Source organism: Pristis pectinata, chromosome 3 (genome assembly GCF_009764475.1).
Source record: "Pristis pectinata isolate sPriPec2 chromosome 3, sPriPec2.1.pri, whole genome shotgun sequence".
Classification (NCBI taxonomy): domain Eukaryota; kingdom Metazoa; phylum Chordata; class Chondrichthyes; order Rhinopristiformes; family Pristidae; genus Pristis; species Pristis pectinata.
In genome coordinates, this window is record NC_067407.1 from 39,809,290 (window position 1) to 39,825,393 (window position 16,104).

The 16,104-nt window shown below is 47.1% G+C and overlaps 1 protein-coding gene across 1 annotated transcript in view; it reads right to left on the bottom strand.

Annotated features, from left to right (window-relative positions):
* The window catches only part of LOC127568575 (interleukin-12 receptor subunit beta-2-like), a 49,691-nt gene that overhangs the window by 15,447 nt on the left and 18,140 nt on the right, over positions 1-16,104 (bottom strand). The window contains exons 8-9 of the mRNA XM_052012490.1: positions 7,293-7,424; positions 1,047-1,146 (exon numbers count right to left, since the gene is read on the bottom strand). Coding sequence (XP_051868450.1) covers positions 1,047-1,146; positions 7,293-7,424 — 232 coding nt within the window. The remainder of the gene's footprint in view (positions 1-1,046; positions 1,147-7,292; positions 7,425-16,104) is intronic.

The window sequence follows — 16,104 nt, forward strand, 5'->3', positions numbered from 1 at the left end:
AGAAATGTTGAAGACATTTCATTTCTCTGGGTTTTAATGAATTATTGCTAGTTCAGTAAAATCGAGTTAGAATAGACAAGTAGGTATTTTGAAAAATCAAAAAGTCAATAATTATATGTTAGACAAAGGCATCACTAATATATTTTCAGGGATAAACTTATTCTTTAGCTGGAAAGCAACCAAAGATTTTGTTTAACATATTTTCCATTACTACACTAATAACATACTGTGTGGCTCCAATTACTGATGATTGATCTTGAGTTACCTTACAGCGAGCCCCTTGTGGATCTTTACTGTGCCAACAGTGTCACTGTTTTCTTTATTTGTGAACTAAGGAAGATTCTACAGACACATTTTGCTTTATTATATTCAATTGCTTAATAATATTGAATGTGAAATTTGGTTTCTACACCAATATTCTTTCCCCTCCTTAGGTGCCATTACAAGAGTGCAAATTCACTGCATGGATGGCCATTCTTAATGGGTGAAACTGGATAACAAACATTGGATATTCGACTTAAACTGTTACAACTACACCCACCTTTCTGGAACTTGAGAGCTTGACAAGGAAAGCACTGAATTCTGCAGGTAACAAAAATCTCTGGGCAGAGGTGGGGGCACGAAAGAGGGTTAATTTTAAACCAGCTGACCTACTTGAAAATTAAAAATCAGCATGGTGTAAACTGGAAAATAGGCAGGTAATCAGATCCTCACACCTCCAGGATGAATTAGGTTAAAACTACAGTATCTCCTCAATCCAGTTTCAGTGGCCATTTGGTCTGAAAGTGGACAAAACTGCAAAGCAGAGATAAGTTGCCTGGGTAATGATTTGGATATTATATTTGCAGCTCAGCTGAATAGCTATATTCTCATCTCAGCTGAAGTCAGCCATCTCATCATAGAATGCAGGTGGCACCTTTGCTTCTCAGTCTCTAAGGCTCAGTTTCAACTTTGGCAAAGTCATTACTGTAAGATTGCATTAACTGTATTAATTTCTACTTTAATAATTTTTTTTGATGATGCTGTTGACTAATCCAAGTACTCACCTTTGCCTGACCGATTTTGCAAGTGTTAGTGCTAAAAGGAAGGCTGATGGAATGCTTATTCCCAGGCTTAGCTGCAGTGGAAGAGCAATGCCACGATAGTCTAAAAATCCCAATAACAAATAAGTTAAGAATATACAGTCATTTTCAAAATTGGATTGCTTTTAAAAAAATTTAAGTAGAAAGAAATAAGCAAAACATCATGGTTAAGTTCATACTATTAATGATTCAAAGATGTAAGCAGAAAATGCTGGAATACACAGCTGCTCTGTAATAGGAAAACAGGTTAACATGATTCAGAGATTGTGAATTCAGGACCCTCTCAAGGAATTTCAGCATAAATCTTCAACTTACTCTCCAACTCTCCAAGAGCCATCCTTTGGATGCGATATTAAATTGAGGCCCTACCAGATATCTTAGGTGGATGCAAACGATCCTTTGCAACAATCTGATGAATAACAAGGGTGTTATTCTGGTGTCCTGGCCAATATTTAAGCCTCATTATCACTGAAATATATTATCCGGTCATTATCACATTGCTGCTTTGGGAGCTTGCTGTGCACAAATTGGCCACCACATTCCCTACATTAAAACAATGATTACACTTCCATTGGTTGCACGGTACTCGGGCAGATCAAGGTTGTTAACAGCTGTACAAAAATAGAAAAGTTTGTATTTTCATATTTTGTCTTCTTGAGGGTGGTGGTCTGAATTAATGTGCTCCCTTTTCCATCAAATGTATTGGACTTCAAATTTCTAAAATTGTCCCCCATCTACTGAGGGCTAGTTATCCCTAACATCTATCCCACACAGATTTTTCAGTCAGGCCCTTTATCTTTGATTACTGTTATAACAAATGAAGGCTAGATTCATGAGGTTGTAGAGCATAACATTCATCAGACAGAAAACCCCACACTCCAGTACATTAATAGAGGCACTTACTTGCATGAAGGAGGAGCTATGCTTGTACCTGCTTTGCTTTCCAACAAAGTAATCTCAGCTGCATCACATGCTATGGATGGACAAATTCCCCAAGTACAGTAAAAACATCATCCCATAACTTGGAACTTTGTCCAATAGACAAAACTAATTTTAATCTCAATCTTATTGCTTTCTTCTGGATCAAAATGATAATGATAATATTGCTAGTAAGCAATATTTTATCACCATTAGTCTGCTTGCTAAAACTTATTCCACAGTTCAGAATTCAATTAAGTTCTGCCAGGACAATTTGACTCCTAACTTACCAATACTAAGACAAAAGAACTGAATGCCAGAAGACAAAGTATCACTCAACCAGTTGGGAGCAGTTCTAACAACACTCAAGAATAAACAAGCCAACAGCCCACTCTTCACAACTGCGGGATGTAATATTTATGGGCAGATCTGACATCACTTTGCCAGGCTTGTAGACCTGAAATTGCCAGCATGAGATGAACAAAAATGCAGCATCATGGGAACACTATTACTTCCATGTTCCTGTTTAAAGTATAAACAATCGTGGTTTGGACATAACACAAAGTACTCAGTGATTCAAGAAAATGCCCCATCAATATTTTCTTCAGGACACTAAGGGATAAAATCTCAAGACCAAAGTAAAAGTCGTTGACTGTGTCTTCCCTTCTCCACTCCAACTGCCATCAAAACCCTTTGTCACCTCTGAACTTGTCATCCTAAAGATATTAATGAAAGCAATAACTACTGTATTTATTGATTAATCCTTTGCCCTAATTTTAGCAAGTAGGTTACTCACAGGCAGAGTGGAGCTGTCTTGTTGTTATTATAATATTGTAGCGACTCACCGCACCGGCATCGAACCGGCTCCCAACATCGCGAACGTCATCGGAGGCCCCGATCCAAGATGGCACGGGGCCCTCCTTCTTCCCCATCGTCAGGCTAGGAAAGCCTGCGCGCGGGAAGGTCAGGTGACCCGCACGTGACGTCAGCGCGGGAACTGTAGCGCGGGAAGTTTTAGGATATTAAAGGCGCACCACGCCCCTGTCGTTCATTCGACTCCAGATTTCAAAGCAGCGACTCTGTGTCTTCATTTTGTAGTGTGTAGCTAGCCGCTACATTGGTGACCCCGATGGGCCCAAACGTTTTTGGACCCACAATGTCTGCACAGCAAAAGGTATAGGTAGTAGCCCTTAAACTGCCCACCTTCTGGACCCTCCGGCCCCGTGTCTGGTTCGACCAGGCCGAGGCCTAGTTCCAGATTCGCCAGATCACCAGGGACGACACCAAGTACTATTACGTGGTGAGCGCCCTTGACCAAGACACCGCAGCCCAGGTCGAGGACTTCATCCAGGCACCCCCGGAGGAGGAGAAGTATGATAAGTTCAAGACCCTCCTTCTCGAGACTTTCGGCCTTTCCCAACGCGAACGGGCCTCCCGCCTCCTCCACCTCAATGGGTTGGGGGACAGACTCCCCCTCCGCACTCATGAACGAGACGTTGGCCCTGGCAGACGGGCATAAACCCTGCTTGCTGTTTGAGCAGGTCTTCCCGGAGCAGCTACCTGACGACATGCACCTACTCCTGGCGGATGCTGATTTCAGTGACCCCCGGAAGGTGGCCACCCGGGCGGATGTCCTTTGGCAGGCAAAAAGGGAGAGTGGGGCATCCATCGAGCACATTTCCACGCCATGTACCTGGCGGCCCAGCAGGCCAGACCCAGCAATTGAATGCACCCCACTCGCCACCAGGTCTGAGACACCGAACGACCAATGGTGTTTCTACCACCAGCGGTGGGGCGCTCACGCCCGCAGATGCCAGCCACCATGCAGGTTTCCGGGAAACGCCAGAGCCAGCCGCCGCTGATGGCTATGGTGGCTGGCCACCCGGATAGCCTTTTGCATATGTGGGACAGGCGTTCTGGATGTCGGTTCCTAGTGGACACCGGAGCCGAAGTCAGCGTCATGCCTCCCAACAGCCGCGAGACTCACAACTGCACACCAGGACCCGCCATCAGAGCCGCCAATGGCAGTGCCATTCGGACCTTTGGCACCCGTTTGGTACACCTCCAGTTCGGCACCTGCAACTTTACTTGGAGGTTCATCCTGGCCGCCGTCGCGCAACCACTGCTCGGGGCAGACTTCCTTCGCACCAACAGTCTGCTGGTTGACCTGCGGGGTAAGCGTTTGGTACATGCCAGGACCTTCCAAACGTTCTCGTTGGGTGAGGCCAAGCTACCGGCCCCACACCTCGACTCCTTCACCACATCGACCAACGAGTTTGCCAGGGTCCTGGCAGAGTTGCCATCCCTACTAACGCCCCAGTTCTCCACCACCTTGCCCAAGCACAGCGTCCAGCATCACATCCCCACCCAGGGCCCTCCCCTCCACGCCCGCGTCCAGCGGCTACCCCCAGACAAGCTCCGCCTCGCGAAAGAGGAATTTAAAAAAATGGAGGAGCTGGGGATCATCCGCAGGTCGGACAGCCCATGGGCCTCTCCGCTACACATGGTCCCCAAGGCAGCCGGAGGCTGGCGACCCTATGGCGATTACCGACGCCTCAACGACATTACTACCCCAGACCAGTACCCCGTGCCGCTCATTCAGGACTTTACTGCCAACCTGCATGGGTGGTCCATTTTTTCGAAGGTCGACCTCGTCCGCGGGTATCACCAGATCCCGGTGCATCTGGATGATATTCCGAAGACGGCGCTGATCACACCTTTCGGCCTCTTTGAATTCATCCGGATGCCCTTTGGTCTCAAGAACGCTGCTCAGTCCTTCCAACGACTGATGGACGCGGTCGGGCGCGACCTTGACTTCACCTTCATATACCTCGACGACATCTTGATCGCCAGCAACAGCCGCCAGGAAAATTTCACGCACCTACGCCAACTCTTTCCTCACCTGAGGGATTTCGGCCTGACCATCAACCCAGCCAAATGCCAATTTGGGCTGGAGACAATCGATTTCCTGGGCCATCGGATCGACAAACACTGCGCCACGCCCCTGCCTGTGAAGGTCGACGCCATCCGCCATTTCGTCAGACCCACCTCCATCAAGAGCCTGCAGGAATTCCTCGGTATGGTAAACTTTTATCACGGCTTCATACCATCCGCGGCCCGCATCATGCGCCCGTCGTTTGCTCTCCTGTCCGGCGGAAGCAAGGAAATTGTTTGGTCAGAAGAGGCTCACACTGCGTTCGTCAAAACCAAGCAGGCCTTGGCGGACGCGGTCATGTTGGTGCATCCTCGCACGGACGTCCCGACTGCCCTCATGGTCGATGCCTCCAGCGCAGCGGTCGGAGGCGTTCTAGAACAGCTTATCAAAGGGCATTGGCAACCGCTGGCGTTCTTCAGTAGGCACCTTCAACCACCAGAGCTCAAATATAGCGCCTTCGACCGCGAGCTGTTGGCGTTGTACCTGGCCATCAGACACTTCCGATACTTGTTGGACGGCAGGCCGTTCACAGCTTTCACCGACCACAAGCCGTTGACCTTCGCTTTCAACAAGGTCTCAGATCCCTGGTCAGCACGGCAACAGCGGCACTTGTCGTACATCTCAGAGTTCACCACTGACGTCTGCCATCTGTCTGGGAAAGAGAACGTGGTTGCGGATGCACTGTCACGGCCCACCATCCAAGTTTTGTCCCGGGGGTGGATTTCGGTGCCTTGGCGGAAGCACAGCGAACGGACATGGAGATGCTCAGCTATCGCACTGCAGTCTCGGGCCTGCAACTACAAGACCTACTGGTAGGCCCCGGTGAGCGCACCCTGCTTTGCGATATCTCCACAGGTAGACCCCGCCCCATCATCCCAGCTGCCTGGCGCCGACGGGTGTTTGATGCCATCCACGGCCTTGCACACCCATCCATCCGGACTACTGTCCGGATGGTGTCAGACAAGTTCGTCTGGCATGGCCTGCATAAACAGGCTTCCCAATGGGCCTGGTCCTGCACTCACTGCCAGACCTCGAAAGTACAGCAGCATGTCAAGGCCCCCCTGCAGGATTTTCAACCCACCCGCCGGAGGTTCAACCATATCCATGTCGACCTGGTCGGCCCCCTCCCAGTCTCCCAAGGAGTGTGGTACCTCCTCACAATTGTCAACCGTTTTACCTGCTGGCCCGAAGCCATTCCCCTCGCAGACACCTCCACCCAGTCCTGTGCATGGGCCCTTTTGTCAACTTGGGTGGCCCGTTTCAGTGTCCCTGCACATATCACCTCAGACAGGGGAGCTCAATTCACCTCCGGCCTGTGGTCTGCCGTCACCGACTTGTGGGGTTCCCGGATCCACCTCACCACCGCCTATCACCTGCAATCCAACGGGCTGGTGGAGAGGTTCCATCGCCACCTGAAGTCGGTACTCATGGCCCGCCTTAAGGGGCCCAACTGGGTAGACGAACTCCCCTGGGTCCTGCTGGGGATACACACTGCGCCAAAAGAGGGCCTGCATGCCTTATCCATGGAGATGGTCTACAGAACCCCCCCTAGTCGTCCCGGGCGAGTTCCTACCAGCCCCTCGGGGGCCGGAGGAAGAACCTGCTGCGGTGCTCGACCAGCTGTGCGAGCGGCTTGTAAACCTGGCCCTGATTCCCACTTTGCGACACGGACAGGCCCCGACCTGTATGCCGACTTCCCTCCAAGACTGTAAGTTTGTCTTCGTCAGGAGGGGCGCACACCGATCACCGCTGCAACGGCCGTACAAAAGGCCATTCTGGGTCGTCAGGAACAATGGGTCTACGTTCGTGCTGGACATTGGGGGGCGCGAGGAGGTGTTTATGATTGACTGGCTAAAGCCGGCTCATTTGGAGTTGGACCAACCCGTGGTGGTCCCATGAGCGCGGCGCAGGGGCAGGCCACCCAAGTCATAGCTTATTTAATTCTGGTTTTCGCGACGGTATTGCCGGTTCTTGGGAGGGGTTATGTAGCGACTGACTGCACCGGCATCGAACCGGCTCCCGACATCGCGAACGTCATCGGAGGCCCCGATCCAAGATGGCGCAGGGCCCTCCTTCTTCGCCATCGTCGGGCTAGGAAAGCCCGCGCGCGGGAAGGTCAGGTGACCCACGCGTGACGTCAGCACGGGAACTGTAGCGCGGGAAGTTTTGGGATATTAAAGGCACACTGCGCCCCTGTCATTCATTCGACTCCAGATTTCAAACCAGCGACTCTGTGTCTTCATTTTGTAGAGTGTAGCTAGCCGCTACAATATCAAAATTTTAATTTCTCATCTGCCGTCCCAAGCCCTGGTGGATTTTTTTCTTGGAGGTTAGAAGTCTCTTGATTTTTTACTTACCAAGTTTGATGGGTATCTCTGCTCCCTTCTCACCTTCTCCTGCAGCTGTTGTGGCGGTCATATGAATGGTGTAAACTGTGTCAAATTCGAGTGTCAGCCAATAGGTTCTCGCAGCAACATTGGTGACATTATCTATCAAGGTAAAGAAAATACTTTAATGTCCTAGGGATGCTACTGAGTTAGTCAATTAACTCTGTTAATGTTTATGGCATAAAAACTGCCAAACTTCTAGGAATACTATAGCGATATGGGCTGATATACTGAATATCAGGAGATGGAATCCAAAAACGATTAATCAGGTCCTGCTGTAAAATTCAGCAAGAGCTGAGCAAAACCCCCATATCTATTAGTCTCACTTCACTGTTCTTTCCCCAGAGCAAGGCACATGATTCCCTTTAAAGCATTTATCCAATTTACTTCTGTAAATCATTACTGAATCTGCAGTAATACAGATTGGGAATACATTTCAGTCAATGTATTCCCAATCACAGCAGCTCACTGCCTAAAATACTTCTTTTCATGTCAGCCAAGCTCCTTTTACCAACCACTAGTCAGAATCCTCTGGTTGCCAGCACTTCTGTCACTTGAAGTATTTCTTTCTGAGACACTCTATCAAAAACCTTCTAAGATTATGATCATCACAATAAAATTTAGACCAAAGGGAATAACCCCAGATTATTCAGCCATTCCACTTCACTGAAGTCCCACATCCCTGGTTCCATTTCAGTAAACCTCCTCTGCCACCACAGGTCAGTAGGCCAATCCAATGCTTAGAAACCTTGACTTCCTTGTTTTTGTACTCTATGCCTGTATTATAGGACCCAGGATTGAGTGTGCCTTTTTAACAGGCTATCTTGGAGTCCTTGGAGGTGTGTACAAACTCCAGGCACTCCTTTTTTCCCCCTAAACAAAACTCTTTGCTTCACACTTCCCAACTTCCTAAATTTTATCTGGCATGTGTTGGTTCATTGCATCCTGCCTTCCTGAAACAAACAACTCATTTTCCCACAGTGCACCACATTTATGAGTTTTTTGTCATTTGCGAACTTTGAAGCTATGTCCTGTCTATCCAGATCCAAATCACAGAGCAAATGTCCCAATGTCATTATACGATGACTTAAATGCATTCTTCTCCAAATTCTGAAAATCTACAAGGGCCATTAAACATCTGCTAAAATCCAATAGTCCGTCAAACGCATGCTAAATCAGCAATTCACAGGGGACCCATGCCAGTTCATCCCATTACCATTAGAACATGATTTTTGTGAGAACACTTTATGCAAGGATTTGAATCGTTAGAAAATGCCACTCATGAAGTAACCTTCATTCATACAGATTGTGTCTGAGTAAGTTTAGGAGTTCTGTGCTGCAAATGAAGCAAACGTCAGCTAATTGACATCATCCATTCACCTCTCAATGGGAGGTGAGCAACAAATCCACTCACTGCTGGAAGTCACTCTGCATCTTGAAGAGCAACGGGAAGGAGGATGGCAGCATTCCCTTCAGAGTGGGCACTGTGTTTCACTGACATCCTGGTTAAAGAGAGAGGTCCTGCACAATCAGGGATCCAGGAAGCCGTCAAGCAACTGTGACATTAATAAACTGTGCAGCCGGAGGGATAAAGGCCCAGTCTGATACTGTACTGTTTAATGTCTCTGATGTCTGGTCCAAATGATGCTGAGGTCTTGCTTTATTTGGACACAGATGACCCATCTGTGTGTTCCCTGAGCTAGTGGAATGGGACCTTCCTTGGGTCGTAAGAGGACAGATGATACACATGACGTGCTCATGTAGGCAAGAAACCATGTAGTTGAGAGCTGTATTATACATCTTGCTTTTATCAGGTATCAACTGCATTCAGCAATTGATTTTACATTACTATTCAATCACGCAGCACTTAAAATACATGCATCGCATAACTGAACTTCCAAACACAATATTCTCAAATTTGTCTCATAGCCAATCTGATATCCACACAACCACTGCTTTTTAAATCCCATGGCTAACAATTTTGCTAACATCTATTATGTGGTACTTCTCAATAATTTGGAACTGCGTATAACATAACATCAATCACACTATATTAATTTATTTTAAATGTTACTTAAGCAAATCGTGTTTTAGTAATTTAATTTTAATAACCTCTTGCTGGCTGCCTTTTAATATCCCATTAAAAAAAAGTGCCATTTTTTCCTGAATTCATGTTTCTAAAAGCTTCCCCAAACCAACTGATAGGCCCGTAATTGCCAGGTGACCTCATTCCACTCTTTAAACAGGAGTTAACAGTCAGAACCTTTGCAGTTTTACCAACTGGTTGACTGTTCTACTTAGAGCTAACCTTTTAATCCTCTCCATCTATTTTAATCCCATGCCGTTCTCTGATACTTTCTCCTTTAATCTGGCATTGGCTACATCGCCTTTGGTGAAGACAAGTTCAAACTACACATTTACTAACTCAGCCATATCCACTGCCTACGTGAGAGAATCACCTTTTTGGACACCTGAAGCTTTTACCACTTTTTACATTTATAAAAGACTTTGGGTTCCTTTTTATGTCATCCACTAATCCATTCTTTTACCTTTAAATTTCTTTTGAGATGTGGAACTGATTCTCTGCAATATTTGTTAATGCTGTAGCTTTTAAATCTTCATATGAGAAAATAATAAAACATCTTAAGATAAGTATTAACTTGCATTATGATTCATTCACCTCCTCAAAAGTGTAAGCTAAACGAAACCCAATGGTGGAAAAGAACTTTATGGGAGGAAAGAATACAGCAGATACTCTGATTATAACAAGAAGGTAAATGGGTAATGTGAAATGCAAAATGCTTAATGGAAAATGCTTAATCAGGTTGGGCCAAGGGGCCTGTTTCCGTGCTGTATTACTCTATGACTCTAAAAGCAGCAACATTTGACAAAATAAAAAAAAATTCAGTGAGGCTATGGGTAAACTAAAGAGCAAAAGAACCAAACAAACAAAAGCTGTGAAAACCATGGGAATGATTAAAAAAAACTTCAAGAAAATAGAAATATAAAACATTAAAAGGTTAACTGACTTCCAAAATGCAAGCGGTATTAGGGTACCCATCTTTTCAAAAAAAAACACACCAGGGCATGTGTCATCCATATTCTGTTAAGTTTTTTCCTCAAATTCTACTGCTTAAAACTGGTCGTCTGGGAGTGGCCTGGTTTCTGTTGCTGGTGTTATCCGGTAGTCAGGGCCTCCGTACGTCAGGCAACTGGAAAGTTTCTACCAGCACTGGTTCCACTAGGTACCCAACCCAGCATTCCAGCACAGAGTCAAATCAGTTGGGGCACTCACTCAACAGAGGGAAGTGAGCCTGGCCTGAGACTGGTTGGATGTTGGATCTTCTGGCCTCTGTTCTCGCTGGTCCCGGAACTACAGCCTCTGGTTCCATGCTATGGCCACTGGCCATAGACTCTAGCCTCACACTCCCCCTTGTGAAAGGCACTATATAAATGCATGTCTCTTTTTGCAGATATTTTGATTCTCTTTGACTAACTAAAAGCTAGTGAGATGAGGAAATATAAAGATATGATTTAACGATGAAAGAGCATTGCTGCATCAGGTTACAGCCTGACCCAACTTTGAACAGAACGGAGTGTTCTTCAAGTAGGAGATAAATCTTGGTTAATTTCACATACTCATGTCTTGACATATTATTTGCCTTGTATGAGCCCCACACTTCCACTACTGCTTCCACTACTGCCTCTGGGTTTCCATTCCCACTGCCAACACTTCACTCCAGCTGCTTCCCACTCCACCACCATCCCCATCCCTCAGGATTCTGGGCCCCCAGTCCTACAGTCATCTGGAGCAGGACCAGGACAGGATCGCTGTAGGAGTGGATAGTCCTTAATAAAATCGGAAGGTTACCTTACATAGCACTTGGCTGTCATTTGCAACATGCAGTTTACTGCTTTGAATCATTTATGGTTTTTGTGACTCTTCACATATATGGCACAAGTAGAAGCTAACAGCTGACCTATTGCCAACGTTGTTATCACTCTGCTAAATGACGCTCAAGAAACTACATTTGATTGTGATGCATACAGAGGACTGGCTCTTTCAATCCATGACGTGGCCACCACAAAGGCCTTGACCAGCTGGCAGAAACCTACTATGTGTTCACGTTGCTTTTTTCCTTTGCTTGCATGGTTAACACCTGGTGGAAGATATTGCAGAATGCAACACCTACAAACAAAAAGTGTAAAGGGCTTTGTTGCGTTGACAGAAATATTCTGAAATATTTAGATAAACAGAGAAAACCAGAGAAAAGCAGACAGAAGTGGAAACCTGAAATACTCAGCAGTGCTTCTTGCACTCTCATGCTTATTTTGTACTATTGTGCATGATTTTCAGAACGTGTAACAGAAGACTGGTTTTGCTAGTCACTAGAGGAACTCAGCTGAAGTAGTAATCTATGCTTAACTTCCTGTTTTGTTCATTTAGAAAACAAGTAAATTCTAGCTCTGTTAATTTTCTCCCTTGTTCTCTCAAACAACTCCAGAAAATGTTACTTGCTTTGTAGTGTTTATGTTACTTAGACAACTTGGGCTTTGAACCTGGCTATGGATGTGGGCTCCTGCTGCAAATGTTCATCTACTCAATAGGTCAGATCCTACATCCCATGTCACCAAAGGTCAACAGGGATTTGGATGCAGTAAATGTCTGTTACTATATGGTTTTCTCATGGAGAAAAAAAGCAAACACACACACACAACAAAACAATGTTACAAGGGAACAGGTCAGGCCCATTCATTCAATTGATCCTATTGCACCTAACAGATCATGGCTGATATATGCACATCACAGTTCCATGTATCCAGTGTTGCCCATATCCTTCGGTACCCTTGCCACACAACCTGAAGTTCTCATAGTTCACTCTGAAGAATTATATATCCTGCATGTCCTGTATGGGCAACTATACCTTAAATAACTTGTTGAAAGAAGTTTTCAGGATGTTCATAAATATAGATCGTACTTCTCAAACCAACCCTGCAATAACCTGATTCAAAATTGTAGGGACATAATAAAGGTGAAGTGATCTGCACTGGTTTTCACACATACAATTTTAGTTTTATAACAGCAACATAGTTTTACTTTTGTTACAACATAAGAACATAAGAAAATAAGAGCAGGAGTAGGCCACTCAGTCCAATATGATCATGGCTAATCTGCCCCAGTCCTCATCTCCTCTTCTGTGCCAGTTCCCCATCATCTTTCAAAGATTTATCCAATTCCAACTCCACAAACCTCCAGGGTGGAAGATTTCAGAAATTCACCAGAGAGGTTGTTCCTATGTAAGTCAGTTTTAAATAATTGCCACCTAATCTATTAATTATGTACACTAGTTAGAGAATGGAGAAACAAAGGACTGCAGATGCTGGAATAGCCAGATGAAAAACACTATGATGCTGGAGGAACTCAGCAGGCCAGGCAGTGTCTGCGGAGAAAAGCAGGCGGTCAACGTTTCAGGTCAGGACCCTTCTTCAGGACTGAAGATAGGAAATGGGGAAGCCTAATATATAGGAGGGAAATGCAGAGCAGTGATAGGTGGACAAAAGAGGGGAGGTGGGGTGGGGAGAAGGTGGCGATAGGTAGATGCAGGTAAGAGATAGTGATAGGCAGGTGCGGGGGAGAAGGAGAGCAGATCTACTGGGGGACGGGTCAAAGGTAAGGAGGGAAAAAGGGGGTAGAGAAAAGAGAGATAGGCTAGGAAAGGGAAGAAAAGGAGAGGTTGTGGGGGGTGTGGGGATTACTTAAAGTGGGAGAATTCAATGTTCATGCCATTAGGCTGCAAGGTTCCAAGATGAAAGATGAGGTGCTGTTCCTCTAGTTTGCGCTTGGACTTCTCCTAGCAGTGGAGGAAGCCGAGGACTGACATATCTGTGATGGAGTGGGAGGGGAAGTTGAAGTGACTGGCAACTGGGAGATGCGGATCGTGGTTACAGACAGAGAGCAGGTGTTCTGCAAAATGGTCACCTAGTCTAGGTTTGGTCTCACCAATGTAGAGGAGGCCACACTTGGAGCACCAAATGCATTAGATGATATTATGGGAGGTGCAGGTAAATCTCTGTCTCACCTGAAAGGACTGTTTGCGTCCCTGGACAGAGGTGATGGAGGTGGTGTAGGGGCACGTGTTGCACCTATGGCGGGGGCAGTGGAAAGTCCCCGGGGTGGGAGCGGCATGGGAGGGGAGGAAGGAGTGAACTAGGGAGTCATGGAGAGAACGGTCCCTGCAAGAGGCAGGAAGGGGTGGGGAGGGGAAGATATGCTCCATTGGAGATGGCGGAAGTGGTGGAGAATGATGTTGGATACATAGGCTGGTAGGATGAAATGTGAGGACAAGGGGGACCCTATCCCTGTTGGGTCTGGGACGGGTGGGGGTGAGAGCAGAGATGCTGGAAATGGCAGAGATCGGGTGTGAGCTCTCTCGACCACAGTAGGGAGGACACACGATTAGTAAAGAAGTTGGACGTGTCCTGGAGTGGAAAGCTTCGTCATGGGAACAAATGCGGTGGAGGAAGCGAAATTGAGAAAAAGGGACAGCGTCCTTGCAAGAGACAGGGTGGGAGGAGCTGTAATCGAGGTAGCTGTGGGCGTCAGTGGGTTTGTAGAAGATGTCAGTGGATAAGGAATCTCCTGGAAAGATTGAGGAAGGAAAGGGAGGTGTCAGAGATAGTCCAAGTGAATTGGAGAGCAGGGTGAAAATTATGAAACTGTTGAGTTCCACACGGGTGTAAGAGGTGGCACCAATGTAGTCATCGATATAGCAGAGAAAGAGTTGAGGAATGGGGCTGAAGTAGGCTTGGAACAGAGACATGTAGCCACCGAAGAGGCAGGCATAGCTGGGGCCCATGCGAGTGCCCATGGCTGCACCCTTGGTCTGTAGGAAGTGAGAGGAATGGAAAGTGAAGTTGTTTAGGGTGAGGACAAGTTCAGCCAGGCGGAGGAAAGTGTCAGTGGAAGGGGACTGGTTCTGTCTCTGGTCAATAAAGAAGCAGAGGGCGGTGAGGCCATCATGATGGGGAATGGAGGTATATAGGGACTGGACGTCCATGGTGAAGAATAGGTTGTGCGTGCCGGAGAACTTAAAGCTATGGAAGAGTTGGAGAGCGTGTGATGTGTCACAGACGTAGGTGGGAAGGGATTGGACCAGAGGGGACAGGATAGTGTCCAGGTACAAGGATACGAGCTCAGTGGGGCAAGAGGATGCGAAGACAATAGGTCTGCCGGGACAGTCATTCTCGTGGATTTTGGGGGGGAGATAGAAGTGGGCAGTCCTAGGTTGTGGGACTATCATGTTGGTAGCTGTGGGGATGGAGATCTCCCGAGGTGATGAGGTCAGTGATGGTGTGGGAGATAGTGTCCTGGTGGTCCTCAATGGGGTCATGGTTTAGGCGTAGGTAGGAGGAAGTGTCTGAGAGTTGGCATCTGACCTCTGCAAGGTGGAAGTCAGTGCGCCATACTACCACGGCACCACCTTTGTCGGCTGGTTTGATGACAATGTCAGGGTTGATGTGGAGGGAGTGGAGAGCAGAGTGTTCAGAAAAGGTGAGGTTGGAGTGGGTGAGGGGAGCAGAAAATTCAAGACGGCTGATGTTGCACCGACAGTTGGCTATGAATAGGTCCAGGGAAGGTAACAGGCCCGGTGGGGGAGTCCAGGTGGAAGAGGAGGGCTGGTGGCGGGAGAACGGGTCATTAGAAGGGGGAAGAGGACTTCTTACCAAGGAAGAAGGCACAGAGGCGGAGGCGGCAGATAAAGAGCTTGGCGTCATGCTGAGCTCGGAATTTATTGAGGTGGGGGCATAGGAGTACGAAGGTGAGGTCTTTGCTGAGAACAGATCGCTCATCCTCAGAGAGGGGAGGTCAGGGGGGACGGTAAAGACCTGGCAGGGGTTGGAGTTGGGGCTAGAGGAGGAAGGGTGTGGGGAGGGGGTAGAGGGGCTGAGCTGGTGAGAGGAAAGGGGTGAGAGGGGTTAGGAGTGGTAGAGGGGTGAAGAGTGGGATGAGGGATAGGAGATGGATGGAGAATGTTGTATATCGAATGTGTGTTTCACTGGAGAATTGACGATGAGGGTCATTTCTTGTCATAGCAGCTTTCACATAGAATATAAAACAGTACAGTACGGGGCAGGCCATTCAGCCCACAATGTTGTGTCAACCTTGATGCCCATCTATACTACATGTCCTCCTCCTGCGTATCATCCATATCCCTCCATTCCCTTAATATTCATGTGTCTATCTAAAAGCCTCTTAAACTCCCACCAAACTGCCTGCTTCCACTACTATCCCTGATAACCCACTCCAGGCACCCACCACTCTCTGTGTAAAAAACTTGCTCCTCACATCACCTTTAAACTTCCTGCCTCTAACCTTAAAAGCATGTCCTCTGGTGTTTGATATTTCTACCCTGGGGAAAAGATTCTGATGGTCTACCCTATCTGTGCCTCTCATAATTTTAAAAACCTCTATCAGGTCTCCCCTCAGCCTCTGGCGCTCGAGGGAGAACAACCCAAGTTTGTCCAACCTTTCCTTATAGCTCATACCCTCTCATAAGCTCATAATCCAGGCAGCACCCTGGTAAACTTCTTCTGCACCCTCTCCACAGTCTCCACATCCTTTCTAGAATGGGGTGACCAGAACTGCATGCTATACTCCAAGTGTGGTCTGAGTAAACTTTTATATAGCTGCAGCATGACTTCCTTACTCTTATACCCAACACCCCTACCAATGAAGGCAAGCATGCCATACACCTTCTTTACCACCTTATCCACTTGCCAC